The 24283-nt window shown below is 31.4% G+C and overlaps 1 protein-coding gene across 7 annotated transcripts in view; it reads left to right on the top strand.

Moving 5' to 3' along the window:
* LOC115707556 (probable inositol oxygenase) overlaps window positions 1-14534 on the top strand; it is a 36097-nt gene extending 21563 nt beyond the window's left edge. For 5 of the 7 annotated variants that reach the window (XM_061115576.1, XM_061115566.1, XM_061115570.1 and 2 more), the window contains exons 2-12: window positions 10263-10433; window positions 10814-10889; window positions 12533-12614; window positions 12804-13008; window positions 13103-13162; window positions 13249-13301; window positions 13411-13533; window positions 13647-13716; window positions 13817-13895; window positions 13989-14070; window positions 14163-14534. In XM_061115576.1, the coding sequence (XP_060971559.1) occupies window positions 10394-10433; window positions 10814-10889; window positions 12533-12614; window positions 12804-13008; window positions 13103-13162; window positions 13249-13301; window positions 13411-13533; window positions 13647-13716; window positions 13817-13895; window positions 13989-14070; window positions 14163-14192 (900 nt within the window). In that variant the 5' untranslated portion in view covers window positions 10263-10393 and the 3' untranslated portion in view covers window positions 14193-14534. Of the gene's footprint in view, window positions 1-8063; window positions 8097-10167; window positions 10434-10813; window positions 10890-12532; window positions 12615-12803; window positions 13009-13102; window positions 13163-13248; window positions 13302-13410; window positions 13534-13646; window positions 13717-13816; window positions 13896-13988 lie in introns of those variants that run through there. The other 2 variants (XM_061115560.1, XM_061115551.1) reach the window with 2 other exon arrangements.
* Window positions 14535-24283: the final 9749 nt, after the last annotated feature.

The raw sequence follows: 24283 nt of genomic DNA, 5'->3' as shown, positions 1-24283 counted from the left end.
TTTAAAATTGACAAAAAGCGGTAAATTTAATCTATATCACCTCAATGTGTATTTTCATGACGTGGAAGTGCTAAAATTAGTTAATCTGGATTTAATCTTTTTTTGGATATAAGATTGTCACATTTTGATAAATTGTCATTTTGTTGAGAAATATGCATTTGTGATTGTTTTTTGGACATTTGATAATTGATACTGTTATCCGAAAGGGACCCCGGACTTCAAATATAATATAATACATTATATGATAATGTAAGTGACCCTACCATTCACGTTGCATCTCTTATGTTGCTGTAAACAATTTTGTGTCAGTTAGATCCACTTCAAACCCTACATTAATAGTACATATGCCTCCATGGTTTCGTAATTGCTATGATTCAGATTCAGTTTTTACTTTTAATCCCCACTTTTTTTTTATTACCAAATAAACTAATATATTTGGACTTTAGGCCTTACAAAACATGATTAATTGCTTTCTCAAAAAGAGAATAAAAAAAAAAGACTAGTTGAATAATGAAGAGTTCCCAACCAAAAGAAAGACCAAAGTATTTATGAAAGAAAAAAAAAAACTTGTTGGGAATATGTTATAGGAGGTCACTCAAGTGCCACATTATTTCTTTTTCTATCAACAGGTGTTACTCTTTTCAATTTTTTCATATAATATATTATTATAAATATAAATGATGTTTCTAGAACTAAACATAGTATTTTGTGTGCCACAAAAAGAATCTATATCTATATTCCAATTCAAAGTTTTTTTTTTTTTTTTTTTTTTTTTTTTTTTTTTTTTGAAGAATATGTTTTGCAAGTTTTAATTTTGCATAAAATTGCATTTTGTTTAGAAATTCTTCTTTTTTTTTTTTCGTTCTTAGCAACCATGCTTTTGAAATTTATAAGTAGTAGATGTCCTTGTTGTTTTCTGAAACAAAATTCGTAGTTTTTAAGTGATTTGTTTTTTAAAATTTGTTTATACATTTAATGTGTACAAATATTTTAAGGTGTATAATTGTTTAAAAAATATCAAAATCATTCCTTGAAAGAAAAACAAACATAATTTTTCTAAGTATTAATTAAAGGACATAATAAATAGCCATTTTTTCAGTGACTCAATTTCTCAACAATAAAAATTCAAGGGATATTATGCTAAAATAATATATTATGTGGCTTTAAATTAATTAGACAAATTATAGATTTTTTTTTTTTTTAAAAAAAAAATACTTAACCAAGATAATATGGCTACTATGTATTGAGAGGTACTTTCACTTAGTGAGTGGTAGATTAATACTTTAATTTATAATAGACAAAATTTCAATATATCTTTTTTTGTCAGTTGCTCATATGCTTGATGAAAATTATAGAATTACATATGTCATAATACATGAAAATATTCTTATTTAGTGAGCTCAGTTTATATTTGAGTAAAAAAATAAAATTTATTTTATATTTAAGTGCCGTTTAATTATATTTTAATTTTTTAATCACAAAAGTAAAATTTTGTTTTTAAAAAACGAAAATACGTTCTAAAACTATTTTTATTTTTTAATTTTAAAAACAGAAAACAAAAATGTATTCTGTAAAATTTATTTTATATTTGTTTTTTGATTTTATTTAAGTCGGGTCTAGTTCCAGGATCGAGTCCGGGTCCAATGTTAGGGCCGAGTTTGGGTCCGATCTAGGTCTAGTCGGAGTTTAAAATATTAATTAAGAAAAGAAAAACTATTTAAAAAAATATTAGAAGTGACTTTTTTTTTTTGTTTTCAAAATTTTGATCAATTAAAAAATTAAAAAGTGAAACAGTTTTATAAAAAATAATTTTAAAAAATATTTTTAATTTTTTAATTTTAAAAATAAAAAATTAATTAAAAAAATATTACTAAAGGCTACTATAAAGTATACATCCAAATAAATCATGAACAAATATTATCATTTTACAACGTATGATCAATAAAGGTACAAAATTATAATAATATTTATATGACATGCATAAGACAAAATCCAAGAAAAAATAATTGTAACTTAAACTAAAAACAACTCACGAGTTGAAGTGTATTAGTAAAACTTTAAAAAATGAAGAGTAAAATTTTGAAAAAGCGTACACATATACTGTAATTAGTTTAGAATTTAAAAAGTAATTTTAATTTTTACATTTTTTTTGTACGGGTCAACATTTTTCTTTTGAAGCAATAAATTGTCAACATTAAACCCGTGAGATTTATCTACTCACCGAAAAAAATTTGCGTTTAAACTTTATAAATACTACAAAAATATCTTCAAAAACACATACATATAACTCTTCATTAAACATTAACACATAACTTTAATTTCTAAATATTAAAAATCATTAAAATAGAAAAAATAAAGAAAGATTTAAAAAAAGAATATTTTTGAATCGTTTTTTTTCAAAAAAACAAAGAAAAAAAGAGGTCTCTAGAATATTTTTAAGTGAGATGTTCTGTATTAATTATTATTATTTTGGATTTTTGTCAAAGAAATATATTATTTATTATTGAAAAGAAAAATAATGTATAAAAATGAAGAAGTTTTTTTCTTCTTTTCTTTCGCTGAATGAAATGAAGAAAGGGGTGGTGGAAGAACAACCACGTACACTAGAGGCTCCATATATGCACACACATATATATTTGATAAGCTAATTAAGATTTTATTAATATTTTTTTTTTCAAACTTTAACATATATTAAATTATGTGTTTTGAATATTTTTCAATTAGAGGTTAAAAGTTCTCCTCGAACTACTAAGATAGTTGAATTCAAAGATTTTTTGTCCAAATTTGCTAATGAAAGTCGATGAAAGTTTATGAGACACAACTTAGTACATGTCAAAGTTCGGGGACACAATTTGGTAGATATTAAAGTTTAGGGACATAATACAGTATATGAACAATTACCACATTAGTAAAATTGAATGAAATTAGACAAAAAACCTTAATTCAACAATCTCAATAGTTCGGGAAGAATTTATAACAGTATAATTAAGATTTCCTTGAGCTCATCTTCATCCAACCAAAACAATCTAATTAAGAATTTATAACAGTCTAATTAAGATTTCTTTAAGTGCTTGAAAAAGTTGATACCTAAACCAAAAAATACCAAACAAATAAATTTAGTAAGTTTATAAAGAAAAAAAAAAAGCTAAAATAATTAATTTTAAAACTATGTCATATAAATTAATAACATTGTAAAATTTTTAAAAATTGTATTGAAATAAAATTTATCTTTCGAAGTCCTTGTATCTTAAGATGTCCAAATGACTAAAATAAAAATACACATATATGAAAGATATAAAATTTAAATAACACATTATTTGGTAATATTAAATTAAATAATTTTTTTTTTTATTTAAAGGTTACCAAAATATTATTTTATGAAGAATTTTTTTTTATTTGCTATATGTGGAACGGATAGTAGGAGTGTAAATGGATCAAGTCGAATGTGATCTGGCTATGATCCAACTCGATCCAAATCATGTATAATTCGCTCTGTCTCGCTCCGCTAAATCAGATACCCAGATCGAATTAGACCCAACCCGTCTTATTCGGATTGGATACTGACTTATCTTCTTCTTCTTCTTCTTCCTAAGAATTTTAATTTTATCCGAGTCTGAGTTCGGAGTACCGGGTCATAGGTCCAGGTAAGGGTCCCGAGTCTGGTTCGGGCCCAAGCCCTGGGTCCCAAATTCAAGTTCGGGTCCCAGTCTGAGTCCGGGTCCGTGTTCGTCCCGAGGCCGAGTCCTAGGTCCGGTTCTGGGGTCAAGTCCAAGTCTGAGTCCAGGTCTCGGGTCCAGGTTCTGAGTTTGTGTTTGGGTCTCGGTTTGAGTCTGGCTTTGAGTCTGCGTTTGCGTCTAGATTCGCATTCAGGTTCGCGTCTAGATTCGCATTCAGGTTCACGTCCGGGTCCAGGTCCGCGTTCGTGTTTGGGTCCCGAGTCTCGATTAGGGTCCGGGTTCTAGGTCTGCATTCAGATCTCGGGTTCGTTCCCATGTCCGGGCCCGAGTCTTGGTCTGAGTCCCGGCGCTGAATCCAGGTTCAGGGTTCGGGTCTGGGTCATGGATTTAGTCTTAGGCTTGGGTTCGAGATCTGGGTCTAGATCATGGTCTAGGTCCAGCTCCGGGTCTAGGTTTGGGTCTCGAGTGTAGGTCTGCGTCCTGCCCTCGGGTTCAGGTCTTGATTTAAGTTTTTTTTTAATTATATATTGAAACCGGATCGGATCGGATCGATCCAGAAAAAGTTAGGCAGGGCTGAGCAAATATGATCCGAGATTCAATAAGTATTCAAATATTTCAGTCGGATCGAAGCTCCGACCCGATCTAATTGAATGGATCATTTTGACATACCTAACGGATAGCTTGTCACTGCTACCTCACGTCATTCTTAGTATAAATCTAAAATAAACCACTACGTATAGCAAACTACTAAATATGGTACCAAACAAGGTAATTAAACTGGACACATAAACATACTACTACACAACATATAAAACAAATCACAATTGACAAAAACAAACTATGAAATTCTTGGTACAAAATAATCTTCAGTATACATTATAAAATAAAAATTAAATAATCAATAAAATTCTTTAAGGAAAAAGAAAAGATGTATTAGAGCGAAAATAAAAAGCCATCTCATCGGTATTAGTTTCTGTTCTATAGAGCCTTTTATAAGGTTCTTTGGTGATGTATCCTATCTAATGCGCTCCCTGTTAGAGTCGAGATTGGTAGACATTTTCAGATCGAGAATTCTAGCTGTCCTTTGTGTGGTTTGAGAGAAGAATCTATTGAACACTTATTCCTCTCGTGTGAGGTGGCGTTGCATTTGTGGCGATCTTCACCTTGGGTAATCTACCCTGTTTGTGATGCTGGTATTCGTGTCTGGGACTGGGTGAAATTTATTTGGGATCTTAGAAATAGGGGGATCCGGGTTGAGGAAGTCTTTCTTTATCCTTCAATTGTTGTCGACACTATATGGAGGATGCGCAATGAAAATGTACACAATAATACTCCTCCTGATGTGTTGAAATGTATTGACAATATTTGCACTTCTTTTGCAGAGTTACATGATTCTCTTTTACCCAACCCTACCCCGATCCTGCGAGAGACCTGGACTCCTCCTCCCCAGGATTGGATAAAAGTAAATTGTGATGTTAGAGTGGGCTTAGAGAGTATATGCACAGCTGTTGTAGCAAGGAATTATCTAGGTAAGGTGATTTGGATTTACATATCTCTGTTGGATTTCTCGGATGCATTATGCGGAGAAGTTGCGGCTTGCTGTTTGGTTGTCTCGTCGGCTGTGGAATAAGGGTATAAGTATGTTATTGTGGAGAGTGATTCAAGACTAGTGATCAATGCGCTCAATAGGAGAGTGTTCCATTGGGCCCTTGATAACTATGCCTCCTTTTGTATTAAGTCCTCTCCCTTTTTTTTAGTTGTAACTTTTCTAATGTTAGCAGAAATTGTAATTTTGTTGCCCATAATGTGGCTAAGTGGGCTTTCACCCACCAATTGTACGGTTCCATTTTGATCTCCTCTATACCGGAGGAGCTACTTTGTAATGACCGTGATGTCTAACAATTTCCTTATTTAATGCATGAATACGCTTATTTAAAAAAAAAAAAAAATCTGAAAAAATGATAATTAATTAGATATTAAAAACTAAACATAACTAACATAAATGATTAAATAATGTCACAAATTAATTGGAAAAATATATAAATTCATAGGAATAATATGTAAAACAAAATTTTAAAAAGCTTCTCTAATTTTAACATAAAAATTAGGGTACTGTTGTATGTATTATATTATTGAGATGGGATCATGGGATGCCACCATGCATGGTATGGGCCATTTGGCCCATAGCAGAGAGAGAGAGAGAGAGGGGGGTCACTTCAGTTCACGTTCCCTAATCTCATCACCATCAACTGACCCACACCTCACTGAGCACCACACTCTTTTCTTCAACGTGCTCACACTCACTCTCACTCTCACTCTCACATCTCTCTCTCTCTCTTTTGTTTCTTTCAATTCAACCCCTCCTTTATTTATTGCCTCTCCCCAGTCCCCACTTTGTCCCATGTTTCATTGGCTCACCTTTGTGTTTCTTTCTTCCCTTTTCTTTTCTATATATTGCCCCTTAGACATACATTATCATTCCTTGGAATTCCATGTTATTCTTTCCGAAAAAGCAAGGACATTAATCTCCAAATTTACAATTCCAAAGAACTGGGACGACCAACTCAATATTATTACTACATTAATCTAGATTTTACAGTTGTACATTCGTTTTTTAAAAATTAACAAGATTCAATTGAGTAATACTGCTTATTTTTTCTAATTATTTAATTATTTATAAAGAAATCCTCTCTAATTTCAACTAAAATTTTATATATCACTAAAAATAACTAGTGAAGAAATGTATATTCGTTAATAATTTATTATTTTCTTTGGAACTAGTACTAGTAGAATTTGGGGTTTCATTATTAGCAATGAAAAATGCCCTCGCTATTCTATTATTTATTTTCACACCAAATCCTACTGCATTGCATTTTTAGTGGACGTACTTATAATTGTTTCCGCTATAATGTCTTTGAATATAGAACTCATTGTTGTGTTAACTCATTTGTATGGATGTACTGGTAAATTCAGTGCTATGCCGGAGTTTGGTTGGAGGTAAATAGAAATAATTTTTTTTTCGTAATTCCATTCTTTGTTTGGTTTTATATTAAAATATTAAAATGTCATTTTAATTGGAAGGATCTTTCTACTATTTTGGTAAAATGATTATTTCTTGAATACATGATTAGAAAAAATAAATAATTTTTTTTATCAATTTTTTTTATACATTTTAAATTTTATTTTATTTTATTTCTATTCTCATTCCTATTTATATGTTTTCGTTCTTCTTAACTTAAGGTCACTTTAATTATTTGTAATAAATGAGATAAATATACTCATGTGAGATAACAGTTGAAAGAGAAATCAATGTAAGAAGATTCAAAAAAAAAAAAATGAGGTTTATATTAGCACCCAAAAAAATAGAATTAAACTTAATTTATTTAATATAAATTACAGCAAAAATACTTAATATTTTGTATTAAATTTTTTTAGTAGTCATAATACTACCATGCCGTCAAAATGCTGCACTTTCATACGAAATTTTCTTATGGTAAATATACATTTTCATACCTATTTTTTTTAAAAAAAAAAATTACATATTTTAAAGTTGTATATTTAATCATTATCATCTAACATTCAGTATATTTACCAAAAAAAAAAAAAAAGAATTGTAACATTTTAATATTTAATTATTTTTTGAAGAGTTTAATATTAAATTTTTGTAGGTACAAATATTCCTCCTCAAAGTTGTATTGAGTGTTGGTACTACTAGTTTGTGTGTTATTTTTTGAAGAGAGTTGTATGGAGACCGTTTTGAGTGAATTATTAACATGAATTGATACACGTGTCTATCGACAGTTAAAGTGATCATAAATTGGTGTCTGATCCATGAAAAGGACAAGTCTCAATAAAATGTATTTGTATTGGCAGTTAAGTCATACATAGCTCTACCAGTACCACATTAATTCATCCATTGATTTACAACCACAACTTTCATGTTCCGTTAGTTTGCAAATGACAAACACATCAACTGTTTGTTTTGTATGAAATATGTATCACCACACTCCTATTTTCTTTTCCCCTCCTCCATACTTGTACTTATGGGTTTTTTTTTATTTTTATATTTCATAACAGTTTTTTTTTACAGAATTCTATATTGAAATTCCTAATATAACTAGCGCTGCAACCTAAATCGTAACAAAAAATCGTATAACAACCCACATAAAAACTACCAAAGAAACCACTTTAGAAACTCAAACCGTAAATTAAAAAAATAGTATACCCTATATACTATTTTTATAAATTTTTTTTTTCAAATTTACGGTTTGGGTTTCTAAAGTGGTTGCAATTAGCGTTGCAATAGGGGTTACTATACGATTTTTTGTTGCGATTTAAGTTGCAGCGCTAGTTGCAATAGGAGTTTCGATGTAGAATTCCGTAAAAATGCAAAAAAAAAAAAAAAAATAATGTTTTGAAGTATAAAAATAAAAAAACCCTAATAAATTATAATAATATCTTCTTAAAATAATTATAATAATAATAATAATCTTATAGTATCTTTTTGTCACAAAAATCGTAAATATATATGTAAGAATCTTTTTTTTTATTATGAAAAAAATAATTAAATATAGGAGATTAATTGCCATGTATAATTATATATGACATATTCAATTTTATAGATACTTTAACATATCTTTATTTATAATTTTTTTACTGTTTGATAAAATCAATTTCCCTTTTACGAAAACCCAAAGGTAAATATTATATTAATTAGTGTTTGTACATAACACCTTAGTCTGTTCATTTAGTTGTAACTGTGCAGTACATATTGTGCCAGTCAGTAGTCCCGTGATCCGTAAGGGGAAATACCGGGTAAGCTGTACAATCTCACACCGTCTGGGGAAGGTCAAGTGGGATGATTAAAGGCATGTAGGTATGGGACTACACGATTGAATAGAGCTTAAATGGATTGATTGGTACTACCTATATCAACAATGGTGCATCTTGTTTTTCGGTAGCCCATCACGAAAGAACTCCACGATTAGGCGTGCTTGGCACGAGTAATTTAAGGATGGGTGACCTCACGGGAAGTTTCCCAGGAAGCGTGCGAGTGAGGACAAAGCATGCTGGAAACACTCGTGTTGGTCTGTAGGGTCAGTCATCAGTCCATGAAGCAGCCATAGTGACGTACTAGTGTATAAGAGCCATTCAGTCCGTGGGTGTAAGGGCCCAATAGAGGCTTGAAGCGGGGACGTTACAAAATGGTATCAGAGCCTTGACCCAGCCGGAAGTGTGGTCGACGAGGACGTCGGACCCCGTAAGGGGGGGTGATTGTGACAGTCAGTAGTCCCGTGATCCGTAAGGGGAAATACCGGGTAGGTACAATCTCACACCGCTGGGGAAGGTCAAGTGGGATGATTCTAAGACTGTGTAGGTATGGGACTACACAGTTGAATAGAGCTTAAATGGATTGATTGGTACTACCTATATCAACAAGGTGCATCTTGTTTTTCGGTAGCCCATCACGAAAGAACTCCACAGTTAAGCGTGCTTGGCCTGGAGTAATTTAAGGATGGGTGACCTCCTGGGAAGTTTTCCCAGGAAGCGTGCGAGTGAGGACAAAGCATGCTGGAAACACTCGTGTTGGTCTGTAGGGTCAGTCATCAGTCCATGAAGCAGCCATAGTGACGTACTAGTGTATAAGAGCCATTCAGTCCGTGGGTGTAAGGGCCCAATAGAAGCTTGAAGCGGGGACGTTACACATATATGTCTTGACATATATAAAATAATGTCAGCATGGATATATTCACACGCTGGAAATAAAAGTGAGGTTTTCCACATGGTCACATGTCATATATATACAAAATTATATGTTTATGTATCTTCATTTGGTGAAATTAATTAATTTAATTTGTAATTATAATTTTTTGAATCACAAACTTATTGTTTACGAAATATAGTACGTATGCAAGCAGTTTCTACGATTTGGAAAAGAGGGAAAATAAAATAAAATAATGACACCTCCAAATGATGAAAATACATATTTTTTCTATAACCAACACTGATACTTAAAAGTTTTATTAATTCCTAAAATAGCATATGTCTCTTCATGACATGCATGAGATGTTATTTGTTGATATAATAATTTGCTATAAGTACGTGAAAATTAAATTTCTTAAAGTTAACTAATTAAAACATATATATATATATATAGTTTGTAAACCTGAATCGAGACCCTTTATTATAGAGTTGGAGTAAAAGCAAAATATTCAAACCATACACCGATGACCGACGGATCGATATATAATATATGGACTTATATGTCGACCTGATTTAGATTTTATTATTATTATTAATTATTTGGTTTTTGTCTTCTTCGTGCGGGCCTGGTCTATAATTGTGCTTTTTCAATATATATGTCTTTTTGCTAAAATAATCAAATATACGTGTCTTTCTCACATGAGACTTTGCTGGTTGTGTGGGGACTATTAATTTCTGTTTATTAAAAATTATATTAAAAAAGTAATAATAAATAGAAAAACGTGCAAATTTTCAGAGAAGGACTCAGAAACTCGAAATTCTCTGTCAAGGACTCGGAAACATCGAATTCTCAGGCAAGGACTTCCGAGCAATTATAAATAGGAGCCCCATCTGCGAACTTAACCACCACCACTACAATTATTAATTTTCTTCCCTCAAATACTTTTCTGTTCATTGCTCTCTCTTGCATTATTCTTCTTAAAATTAAGTTTTCAGCAGCTTTTTGATTCAAGATGGCTACTGCCGTTGCTAACCAGGCGCCTCACCAATTTGGTATATATAATTAAATAAATATTCCCACCTACCAATATATATTAATAATGTCTAACTAATAAAATAAATATTCTGAATCCAATTTATATATTGAAGGTTTTTGGGCTGACTTTATTATTTACATTTTTCACGATGCATGCCTTAATTTATCTTTTATATATATTTAAATTATATTGGACCGCAACTATTAGTATAATATTTTATTTTAGTTTATTGAAGTATACTATTATTATGACTATAATAATACTTGTTAAACATATACTAATTAAGAATATTGCCCGTACGTACAGTTCTTTTTGACATAAATTCCGTACTCAAATGTTTTGGTCTCCCCTCCTCATAAATATTTTTGATTGTTAATTAATTGTTAATTACAACAGGAAAAGAAGCTGAGGAAAAGAAGATCAACGGTGGGTTTGTGGTGCCAGAAACCAACTCATTCGGTGAAACCTTTAGGTTATAATCTATGCATATTAACTCTTAATTATTAATTAATTCTCAACTAAAAGTACTCCAAGCAGAATTATTATCAATAAATAATTTAGTATATATTTATATATTAAAAAGAGATAATTATATAAGTGATGATATAAACATGGCCATATATAATAACTTAATCTAACAGATCCGTGTCTTAATTATTTTGAACCGGGTGGGTTCTTGGAAACATATTATTTTGTATTTGTAGTGATCTTAAACAACATTTTAAATTAATCGCAAGTTTTATTAATTTTGTTCTTTAAAATTTAAAGAAAAATAAAATAAAATAATCCCTCTAGAATAAGAAAGTATATGTTTTTGTTTTTTTTTTGTTTTTTTAAAAAAATGAATATCATGGCCTTGATTCTATTAATTATATAAATAAAACTTACTATATATTATTAAGAAAATCAATTTTGTTCTTATTTTTGGAGTGGAATAATACGTACCCACAAATAAAATATTAATTAGGAAAAAAGAAAAACACGTGCAATTGGAGGTTAGTTTCAGTTATTTTAGGTTCTTTGGAGGTTGGTGATTCTTTCTTTCCAGCTCAAACCCCCCACTTTATATATTTACAAATGCAGAAATTTTGCACATATGATCTAACTAATTTGTCAACAGCTGTCGTTTTAAAACATTATTATATATGTGATATATTTATATTGTAGAGAAGGATGATAAGTTATAGTTCTTATCAAATTTTCTAAACTTGGAAATATTTGTTTCGTTGGTGGTGAAGACAGATCATAGACACGCATTTGTGTATGTTCAAAAAAATAAAAAAGACACACATTTGTGACATCATATATTTCAACGAAATTAGAAGAAAACTTGGTGTGATTTATGTCCAAGTGTCACCTAAATTACTAGAGAATCTACATCTTTAAAATTAGACTCATAACTGAGCCCATATATGTTCACTGGACTACTAACCCATTGGGTCTGCGGAATCTGGAATATTCTCATACTACTCTACACTTTATACCATTTCTTTTAAAATATGCCATTTTTTATAGGCTAAAATAAACATAGAGAGATTTATTGTATTATATATACTTTAAAATTAAACTTAAGACATTTTTCTGTTGAAAAAGGTAATTGCTTAGCTTCACTAACTTTATTAGTGTTTATGGGCTACATAATTAGTACTTTCATACTTTTGTGTACTTTTAATTTAGGAAAAAATGGTAAATGTTCTTAAGTGTGAGCTCCCGACAATTATTATTATTTTTGTTAGTTTTAACTATTTACAAATGTTCTTTTAAATACGGTTACTAAAACTTACATTTTTTTTTTTGATAAGTTACTAAAACTTACATATTGTAAATTTGTAACTTATTCCAAAGGTTAGGAAAGAAGAAAAATTATTTGGGAAAACCAGGAAAATAATTAATTAAAAACCTTCAGTTTTTTTTTTTTTCTTTCTTTTTTTTTTTGAAATTAATAAATATCTAAATATTATTGTGAGAAAATGATGCGAATTCTTTTATCTATTCTTTGTAGAGAACAATTACCTGATTTTAAAAACAGAAAACAAACATTTAAAAGTTGGAATGTCAAAGACCATAACTACTTGTTAATATTCTAATAATTATATTGTAAAATGACATAAATAGGGACTACAATGCTGAAGGAGAAAAGCATGCGCGTGTTGAGAACTTCTACAAAATCAATCACAAGAACCAGACTTATGATTTTGTAAGTACAACTACAACTAGTCACTACAACCCAACTCAAATGTTAATTAAGATTTTCCTCAATACACTTAAGCATATAAAATTTAATAAAAGTGTTACTAAAAAAGAAGTGCTTATAATTAAGATATATCAGATGAAGGTGTATAAATGTTCTTACAATTATAGTACGTGTGTAAATTAATTAATTCAGGTAAAGAAGATGAGGGAAGAGTACATCAAAATGGACAAGATGGAGATGAGCATATGGGAATGTTGTGAGCTTCTTAATGATGTTGTGGATGAGAGTGACCTTGACTCGGATTTGCCTCAAATGGAACACTTGCTCCAAACTGCTGAATCCATTAGAAAGGACTATCCCGATGAGGATTGGCTTCACTTGACTGGCCTTATCCATGGTATAATATCTATAGTACTATATATAACATCATTACTACTCAAACTTAATTAAGTTAGCTAATATATTTGATTTCTTGTTCTAATGTTGTATAGATCTTGGAAAGGTGCTTCTTCTTCCACAGTTTGGAGGGCTTCCTTATTGGGCTGTTGTAGGTAAGTAAAATATTGCATGTGACAACTTTTTTATTAAGTCAAACTTAATTTGTACTAATTATATTCATAATTGATTCACATTACAGGGGACACATACCCAGTTGGATGTGCTTTTGATGAGTCTATTCTTCACCACAAGGTACTTATTTTAATCATCATTTGTTGTGACTCAAATTTAGTTAATCAAATTAACATAGTTAATAGTACTCTAATAATAATAATGAATCATCTTTTTTGATTATTTTCAGTATTTCAAGGAAAACCCAGACTACCACAACCCTGCTTATAACACCAAGTATGGAGTCTACTCAGAGAATTGTGGACTGGACAATGTATTGATGTCATGGGGACATGATGACTACATGTATTTGGTACATATTCTTCAAACACATGCACCTAATCACACATATTTAATATATGTTTATATGGTAAAACCAGAGAAGCTAAAGTTTAGAATGGCATAACAATTTAATTAATATTTCAGGTGGCCAGGGAGAACAAAACCACTCTACCTCCAGCTGCTCTTTTCATTATTAGAAACCACTCCTTCTATCGTAAGTATATACAGTACTTTTGTAAAAATTATAATTTTTTGTATATAAATTTAATAATTGAAAATCATTTTGATTGATGATGGATATTTGATAACTGCAGCATTACACACCGGTGGAGCATACAGGCACCTTATGAATGAGGAGGACCATGAAAATCTAAAGTGGCTCCAAATCTTCAAGTAATTAATAAATACTTTTTATATATATATATGTATATTATATATGATTATACTTATAATACTAATTCTATCTATACAACTTTTTCTTTACAGCAAATATGAGCTCTACAGCAAGGCTACTGAGCTGATTGATGTGGAAAAGGTCAAACCATATTATCTCTCCCTCATCGAAAAGGTAATTAGCTCTATCACCAGTCAATTATATCTTAAAGAATTATATTAGGCAATTAATCATATTATTCACACCTTTTATTATTTTTCTTGCAGTACTTCCCAAACAAAAAGCTGAAATGGTAAAAAAGTGAAGGGGCTCTTCCACTGCAGCGATTAATGATATGTGGCTTTGTTTGTAGAGTACATAAGGACCTTTCGGTTCATGCTTAGAAGGCTCCTTTGCCACATAAGTCTTTCTATGGACCCAAAATAAATCATTTATGTCACCTGATTTGATCGCTGTATTAATATTGTATTATTGTATTCTATCCTATCCTACCCCATCCTATGTGTTTTGTTCCAGTTTGGTATTTGTGTTGTATAATATGGTGTTGTTGTGACTTTTTCTTCTTATTATATATAATAATAAAAGCCTTGCCTTTCTTCTAAGGCCTGTGCTATAATAATGGTGGTGGTTGCCGTAAATGAGATTACATTTCTATCTGTTTGCAGTACATTTTGGATGTTGTCGTTTATAATTGTGTGTGAGAGATATCCCTAAAAATATAAGGCTACCTACAAAGACAATCAATAACAAGACATAAGAAAATAAGGCCAATGTCATATAACCGACACATTATTAAACCATTCTATAAGGAAATTATACGAATATGTATGTAGCTAGTGCAGTGATTAATTTAATTAACAGATCGATTGTATGGTTAGCGATATTGATATTTCATACAAATCATAATGTTATATAGTGACATTCGTTTTTTTTAATTAATGTGAGATCTGCTTTTGAATGTATGGAAATTCGTTTTTCTTAATTATTGTGAGATCTGCTTTTGAATGTTTGGATTCATATAGTTGATCTTTCTTATTTATTGAAATAAGTTATATATGGGTTTGAGAAACTCAGATTTAGTTACGTTATTATATATTTTGAAATAGATTATTGGAGACTTAACATGTTAGATGATAGCCTAAATAAATTGGAACAAAAAAATGAAGAAGAAAAAGCTCAAGTATCAATTTCTAATCGAAAACCACAAATATTGGATAACAAAATAATAATATTAATTTCCTAAATAAAAATATCTAATAATAAAAATAGTTATTAGCAGAGATAATAACTATTATCGACGGAAAATGAACTTTTTACCGGTAGACCTCTCTGCCTCTAATAATATTAAGGCTAATTAGTAATTTTTTCCTCTGAACTTTGACATGTACCAAATCATGCCCCCTAAACTTTTTTTACCGTTAAAATTTCCCATCGAACTATTAAGATTGTTAAATTTAAGGACTTTTGTCTAATTTCAGTAAAAAACTTCTAATATGGATGAAAGTCTAGGGGGCATGATTTAGTACATATCAAAGTTTGAGGGGCATGATTTGGTAGATATCAAATTCTAAGGAGCATGGTTTAGTACATAAACAATCACTGAAACAGTAAAATTGAATGAAATTAGACAAAAATCCTTAAATTTAACAATCTCAATAGTTCGAGGGGAATTTTTAACGGCAAAAAAATTTAGGGGGCACAATTTGGTATATGTCAAAGTTCAGGGAAAAAATTACTAATTAGCCTAGTATTAATTGTTGTAGTGACCAATCTCCTCCTCCCTCCATCGTCGTGTAATAGTAAGCATCTCATTTTTTTTCTCTCTCCTAATCTCTCACTGAAATCATTCCCTCTCTCTCTTTATCTCAATCATTCTCATATTTTTTTAGGTGGATGGAGCTCTTTCGTGGCAGTGACAAAAAAAAGCTTAAATTGTATTTTGTATAATTTTTTTTAAAGTTTAATTGTATTTTTGTTACTATGTTCATGAATATTGTTTTTATTTTAATTTTCTTCTCAAATTTGTTAGCTTGGGATTGTTTCCTGAATATAGCTTTGGTTTTGTAATTTTTTTTTAAATCTGTGGTGGTCCGATGAGGTGTGGTGGTGGTGGTTCTGATTTTTTTATTTTTCTTTTTACTCTCTTACTTCAGTTCATAACTGAAGCAAAAATCTATTTTGCATCAGTCTATTACTATTTGCTTTGATTATGAATCGAAGCAAAAGTCTTTAAGCGTCGGTTACTAAGTGAAACAGAAAATAAGACTATTTGCGTCTACAGCTATAGTGTCGGTGACACCAACCAAACTAAATATTTTATATGTCACTTAAAAACTAAACTAAAAGGTCATTTTTGTAGTAGTGACTTTAGACTACTTAAACATTTTCAATGAAATCAAAACATTAATCACAATAATAGTTAGTCAATGCACACTATGAGATAATCTTTCTACTGTTGATCTCATCATGAAAAATTTAATTATTTAGATTAGATAAGGTTTATCAAGAATTCTTTATTTGACAGATAAATAACACATTAATTCGTCTCCAAAATTGGCTAGAATCATAAAATATGAGCAATGTATTATATCAAGTGACAAAATAAACATATCATTGCTCTTACTGATCTCTCATATAGTGTGGATTGACGACAATGTTTCAAATTGACCATATTAAGAATTACAATAATAACTTTCTTTTTTTTCCTCAAAACGAATTTAGTCTATTGAAATCGGGTGTCCTTGTGAGTTACCTTCTTAAGACTTAATTCATTTAACAAGACAAGATCTTAAAACAACAATTTAGTTCCCACATCCTTACACTTTATTATTCAATAATAATGTCTAACAAACAAATTTATTGTTAGAGGCTAGCTATAAGCTTTAATTCACTTTATTTTGACAATCAAACAACTTATTTTTAAAATTAGCCACCATCAAGAAAATCTCCTAATTATTTTTGGATTAAGCCTAGATCTCACCCTTGATCATAGCTTACAAATCATGATATAACTATTTAAATTCTCCAAAAAAAGATTAAGCTACCAACGACTATCAATTATATAGTTAGAGGTACATGTAAATTAAACTTATCTCGTATATGGAATCACAGGTTCATCAAGCTGTTTCGATTCTTTATCTTTATTTCTTCTCATATGAAGTTTCTTACCATAATCTGGCCAATTGTAGGCCATCAATAATAATAGTGAAAGCAACAAAATGAATGATATATCTAATTATTCCTTAAATAATAGTTTAATGTTGTCTAATGTCAACTTAAAACTCCAACATAGATAGCTTTATATACTTATCAACAATGATAGCTAGAACATACATGCTTATTAAACTTGATATTCTCAATAAAATCATCTTTGAGATGTTCGTCTTCTCTTATATGATTAAAGTCTAAAATTGTCAAATACAATGTCCTGGCCTCATAATATTAAAACTCATAAAATAGTTTTAGATGTAAATCTTTATTCAATTACAATATTCATGAGGCTACTCAAATTAAAACAACATGATTTATTGAATCTTTGTATCTTGAAAGATGCTGCGATGAAATTATCTCATATTGTCTCTCAAGAAAAAAAAATAACATGATTGTGAATATAAAATTATATTTGTAATTATATTAGTTCATATAAAATTCTAATATCTCTTACTTAAACAAATATAATCAACAATCATTATATTAATCTCAATAGATAGTTAAATAAATTATGTAATGATATCATATAATACTACACCCTACTAAGTATTGGATTACTATTAATTAGAATTTAGAAAACCACCAATACTAAATTATTAACATCTCCAACTCTCGCATCAAAATATTTTTATTTTTAATTTAAACATTTATATATTACAATATATAATTTGAATTCCAACTCAAAACTTTCAAGAGACACCTCTTATAAGCACTTCTTTTTTTTTTTGGTTCCAGGAACCACAACAACCGAAACTATCCTCAAGTAGTTCACAATAAATAGCATTTAATCTCATAAATCAAAAGGTAAATAACATTTTAGACCCTATGTTTTGCAAAAGTTACAGATTGGATCCTGTATTTTGTTAAATGACAAAATAGACCTTGTATTTTCTAAAATAGTAAAAATAAGACCCTGAGCTTAATTTTTGACAATTTTTTTTTTAATACAACCAACTTGAAGACAATGCTTAATACGAACAGATACAAAAAATATAAACAGTTTTATCATAGCACTTTTAGATCGGATTATAATTAAACTTTATTTTGACAAAAAATCAATTCAGGGTCTTATTTGTACTATTTTAGAAAATATAAGGTCCATTTTGTCATTTAACAAAACACAAGATCCAATTGGTAACTTTTATAAAAGAAAGGATCCAAAATAGTATTTACCCTAAAAAAAAAACTCACACCAATTCTCATGTTAGACGTGGGACCAACTAAAAATAAGATAATTATATTCATAAATAATAAAATCTTGATGGGACCATTCAGGAATATTTATTTACTACTGAAAAATCATGGTGGACCGTGGACCACATATTACTCACCATGTGTTTTGCATGCTTTGATTGCCACCAACCTAAACTTATTAATGTAGGACCCACTTTCTCACCAAGTAAAATTTGAATCGATGTCAAAAATGACATACACAGTAAAGTAATAATGAAATACATTTTTTCAAAAGTTTTTAATGAGAGAAAAAGAAAATCGTACTGTACGTAATTTATTAATAATGTTCAAACATTTTCTGAAATTCCAACAGATCCGTTTTTTTTCGAAAGTATAATAATAATCACAACATAAGAATATGTCTTAATACTCTTTTCAGTTTCATAATAATTCCCATATGAGATTGGTCCAAGATTGTCCAATGAGGGCCACTAAAACTAAGATGATAACAGATAACTAATAATGCTTTCATGAGGAGAACAGCCACATATTGAAGGTAGCGAATATCATCACTTTCCGAAATTAAAAGAAAAGAAAGAAAAAAACGAACAACTCAACGCAGTGTGAGTGTGAGTTACCCAACGTTGTCGATTTGCTACAAGCTAAGCTACAATAGGAAGAATACATTACATGGCCAGCCTCTTCGCTACCGTTAATACATTGATAGGATTAGGAGTCCCCGTACTTGTTGGATTAAAAATCCTTTTGTGTGCACATATGTATAATGTATATGCTATTATAAAGTGTGATACAAAATTAAGTGACCAATTATGTTATGGGTATCAAAAGGGTATTAAAGTGTCATGGAATTAATGTGTAGATACCATAAGTTAATTTATAATTTGTTGAGGGGCCAAATTATAAATAGCCAAGAGTTATTCTAAGATGACTCTATAAATAGGTAGTGGTCCCCAAGAAACACTAGGGTTTCTGTATTCTCTCCTTCCCCATCAGAGAAAATACCTAAGAAAATAGTGTATTCTTGGAAGATCAAAACCTTCTCTGCAATCTCCAACAATGGCTTCAGTAAGCTTTTCTTGCGGTTCTAAGCAAGACCACAGGTTGGTATATATATATTTATAGAATTTGTTTTATATGCTATACTAATTTATACATGTATATATATGTATAACTTGTAATTGTATTTTTTATTGGCATCAGTCCTCTTCGGCTATACATATATATATTGAATATTTGATTCTTTTAGGCATATTTATATATATTAATGTATAGTTTAGTATATATATACATATATTTTGGTTCAAACAATTTAATTCAAATTTTGGTGCTGGTTTATGACTAATATTTTGAGTAAATTAATTGAAACAATATGTCGCCAAAGTGACCTCTTTTGTGTAGATTAATTTATTTAAATATTAGGATGGTTGTGTGTTTGTAATTGATGCTTATATTGACTAGCCCAAAGGTAAGTGAATATTTTGCTAGATTTCAAACATACCTGTGGCGATAAATGTGTGACAATTATAAAGTATTTTGTGTGAGCAATACGTTAGTCCAAAGATTAACCTATTGTTTGACACAGTTTTATTGTCAATATTTGATTGCTACACCAAGAGTACCGCTTACAGTTAATATTACTGTCCAAAGACTTGATATTAATGTGTGTTTGGTATCTTGAGATGGGATTAACCAATTTTTGAATTTATTGTTTTATTATGCATATTAATGTGAGCTTGTTTTATTTGTTCTATATTCAGCTAGTTCATCTTCTGCTGCTTCAATATCTGCTAACATTAATTCTATTCCTATGCTTAATGGGACCAATTTCAAGGATTGGAAAAGGAACCTACTTATAGTTCTGGGATGTATGGATTTGGACCATGCACTAAGGAATGAACAACCTGCACCTCTCACTAAGGAAAGTTCCCATGATGATAAAAGGGAATTTGAGAGGTGGGATCGTTCAAATCGCATGAGTCTAATGATTATGAAACACAGCATTCCAGAAGCCTTTTGGGGCACCGAATCCGAAGGGGTTACTATGGCTAAGAATTTCCTTGAACAAATTGAGGAACGTTTTGCTAAAAACGATAAGGTTGAAATGACAACACTTCTTGGTTCTTTAATGAACATGAAGTATAAGGGTCAAGGAAATGTAAGGGAGTACATTATGGAAATGCATCATATTGTCTCAAGATTAAGGACACTTAAGATTGAGCTTTCAGATGATGTACTTGTACTCATGGTTTTGTTAACACTTCCTCCACAGTTTAACCAATTTAAAATTAGTTACAACTGTCAAAAAGAGAAATGGACTCTCAACGAGCTTATTTCTCATTGTGTGCAAGAGGAAGAAAGGTTGAAAAAGGACAAAACCGAAAGTGCTCATTTGGCCACTACCCCTAAGGATAAGGGCAAGAAAAGGAAATTTGAGAATGAAGCTGCTAAGGGTCCAGTTCAAAAGAAACAACAACAAGATTCTAAGGGTTGTTTCTTTTGTGACCAACCTGGACATGTGAAGAAAGATTGTGCCAAATATCACGCATGGCGTGTAAAGAAAGGTAGTAATCTTGCTTTGGTCTGTTCTGAGGTTAATTTAGTTTCAGTACCTAGAAACACTTGGTGGATAGATTCTGGTGCTACTACTCACATAAGTGTTTCTATGCAGGGTTGCCTGAGCTACCGAAAGCCAAGTGATGGTGAAAGATACATCTTTGTGGGCGATGGTCAATCGGTGGAAGTGGAAGCAATTGGGCATTTCAGATTGTTATTAGGAACTGGTTCTTATTTGGATTTGAAAGACACTTTTGTTGTGCCGTCTTTTAGACGGAATTTAGTTTCTGTTTCTTTGTTGGACAAATTTGGATATTGTTGTTCATTTGGAAACAATCAGTTTACTTTGTCTTTAAATTCAAATATTATTGGAACTGGTTATTTGAATACTTATGACAATCTTTATTTGTTAGAAACAATTGCATCCTATAATGAAACCTTGCATGTGGAATCACGAGGTACTAAACGCAAATTAAATAAAGAAAATTCAGCGTCATTATGGCATAAACGCTTAGGTCATATCTCAAGAGGTAGAATTGAGCGTCTTGTGTCTGATGACATTTTAGAGTCTCTTGACTTCACAGATTTCAATGTCTGTGTAGATTGTATCAAGGGAAAACAGACCAAAACTAAGAGATTAGGTGCCAATAGAGCTTCAGAAGTCTTAGAATTGATTCACACAGATATTTGTGGGCCATTCCCTACGGCATCTTGGAATGGTCAACAATATTTTATATCATTCATAGACGATTACTCACGTTATGGGTACCTATATCTCATTCATGAAAAATCTCAGTCTGTGGACGTGTTCAAAGCTTACAAAGCTGAAGTTGAGAATCAACTCAACAAAAGGATTAAGAACGTCAAATCTGATCGTGGTGGTGAGTACTACGGTAGATATGATGGCTCAGGTGAACAACGTCCAGGACCATTTGCTAAATTCCTAGAGGAATGTGGTATTGTCCCACAGTACACCATGCCAGGATCACCTAGCATGAATGGTGTTGCTGAGAGACGAAATAGGACTCTTAAGGATATGGTAAGGAGCATGATCGCTCATTCTACCTTACCTGAGTCCCTCTGGGGAGAAGCATTAAAGACAGCAGCTTACATTCTGAATAGAGTACCAAGTAAAGCAGTTGCAAAAACACCTTATGAGCTTTGGACAGGTCGAAAGCCTAGTCTAAAGCATTTCCACATTTGGGGATGTCCAGCTGAGGCAAGGCCTTATAGGCCACATGAAAATAAATTGGACTCCAAAACAGTTAGCAGCTACTTTATTGGTTATTCTGAGCGATCTAGGGGCTATAAGTTTTATGATCCCACTGTCAGAAATATATTTGAGACGGGAACTGCAACATTTTTTGAGGATGTTGAATTTGGGGGGAGAAATAAGGTTAGAGACATTGTTTTTGAGGAGGAATTGAATTCAAACTCAGTTCCTACTATCATTTTAGACAATGTTCAGGCTTCCACACCTGTCATTGATCAAGAAATGAATCCGGAACCTCAACAAGATAATGTTGAACAACTCCCAAATCAAAATGAGGCTATTGTTCCAGAAGAACAAATTCAACACCCTCAAGAACAAGAGCCATTAAGGAGGTCCACAAGAGAGAGAAGAAATGCTATTTCAGATGACTATTTTGTATTTCTTCAAGAACATGAGGATGAAATTGGAATGATGGAAGATGATCCAATCAACTTGCATCAGGCCATGAAAAGTTCTAACTCTCAAAAGTGGATTGATGCCATGGATGAAGAGAATAAGTCTATGCAAGACAATAAAGTTTGGGAAGTTGTCCCATTACCAGAAGGTGTAAAACCAATTGGTTGTAAGTGGATACTTAAAACCAAGAAGGATGAATATGGTAATGTGGTGAGATTTAAGGCACGTCTTGTAGCAAAAGGCTATACTCAGAAACAAGGCATTGACTATACAGAGACTTTCTCTCCGGTTTCATCGAAAGACTTTTTTAGGATAATATTGGCACTTGTTGCTCATTTTGACCTTGAGTTACATCAGATGTATGTTAAAACAGCTTTTCTCAATGGAGACATTGATGAGACAATTTATATGGAGCAACCAGAAAACTTTGTGGTTGGTGACCCAAAGAATATGGTTTGCAAATTAAAGAAATCCATCTATGGACTCAAGCAAGCTTCTCGTCAGTGGTATCACAAGTTTCATCAAGTAATTATCTCATTTGGTTTTGAGATGAATGTTATTGATGATTGTGTATATCACAAGTTCAGTGGGAGTAAATACATATTTCTGGTTCTATATGTCGATGACATATTGCTTGCTACTAATGATATAGGCTTATTGCACGAAACCGAGAGATTTTTATCTAAGCAATTTGAGATGAAAGATCTTGGTGACGCCTCTTTTGTATTAGGAATTCAAATACGTCGAGATCGTTCTCGGGGTATTCTTGGATTATCACAAAAGAGCTATATCGATAAAGTACTCAAAAGATTTGGCATGCAAGATTGTAGACCAGGTGATACCCCTGTCGCTAAAGGAGACAAATTCAGTCTTAGACAATGCCCTAAAAGCAGCCTTGAAATTCAGGAAATGAAAAAGATTCCCTATGCATCAGTTGTAGGGAGTCTAATGTATCTTCAGGTATGTACGCGTCCAGATATTGCGTACATTGTTGGGATGTTAGGCAGATATTTAAGCAACCCTGGTATGGACCATTGGATAGCAGCCAAGAGGGTTATGAGGTATCTTCAGAGAACAAAAGATTACATGCTCACATACGAAATCGGATCATTTGGAGGTCGTAGGGTATTCGATTCGATTTCGCTGGATGCCAAGATAGCAGAAGGTCTACATCAGGCTACATTTTCTTGTTAGCTGGAGGAGCTATATCCTGGAAAAGTGTCAAACAGACGCTTGTAGCTTCTTCCACTATGGCAGCTGAATTCGTAGCGTGTTATGAGGCATCAAATCAGGGAATATGGCTGAGAAACTTTGTCACTAGGCTGCGTATTTTGGAGAATGTTGAAAGACCACTTAAGATATTCTGTGACAATAAATTAGCAGTGCTGTATTCCAATAACAATAGGAGCTCATCCAAGTCAAAGCATATTGACATAAAGTTCCTAGTTGTGAAAGAAAGAGTGCAGAGTGGACAGATTTCCATAGAGCATATTGGGACAAACTCCATGATAGCGGATCCGCTCACAAAAGGATTACCACCCAAGGTCTTTCATGAGCACACTGCTCATATGGGTGTCGTCTTGCTTGAGGATATCATGATTTAGTGGGAGTTTGTATTTTCTTTGCTTTATGTTTGTTTAAGACATTTATGTATTTGGTTATTTTCTGATCAGAAATAAAATTTTCAGTTTATTCACTCTGTTTTGTTATGTTTAAGTTTGACCTCACTTTGGTTTAAGGAGGACCAGTTGGAAATAGGCA

Source organism: Cannabis sativa, chromosome 1 (genome assembly GCF_029168945.1).
Source record: "Cannabis sativa cultivar Pink pepper isolate KNU-18-1 chromosome 1, ASM2916894v1, whole genome shotgun sequence".
Lineage (NCBI taxonomy): Eukaryota > Viridiplantae > Streptophyta > Magnoliopsida > Rosales > Cannabaceae > Cannabis > Cannabis sativa.
Note: the sequence above shows the minus strand (reverse complement) of the source record. Positions and strands in the feature narration are given on the sequence as shown.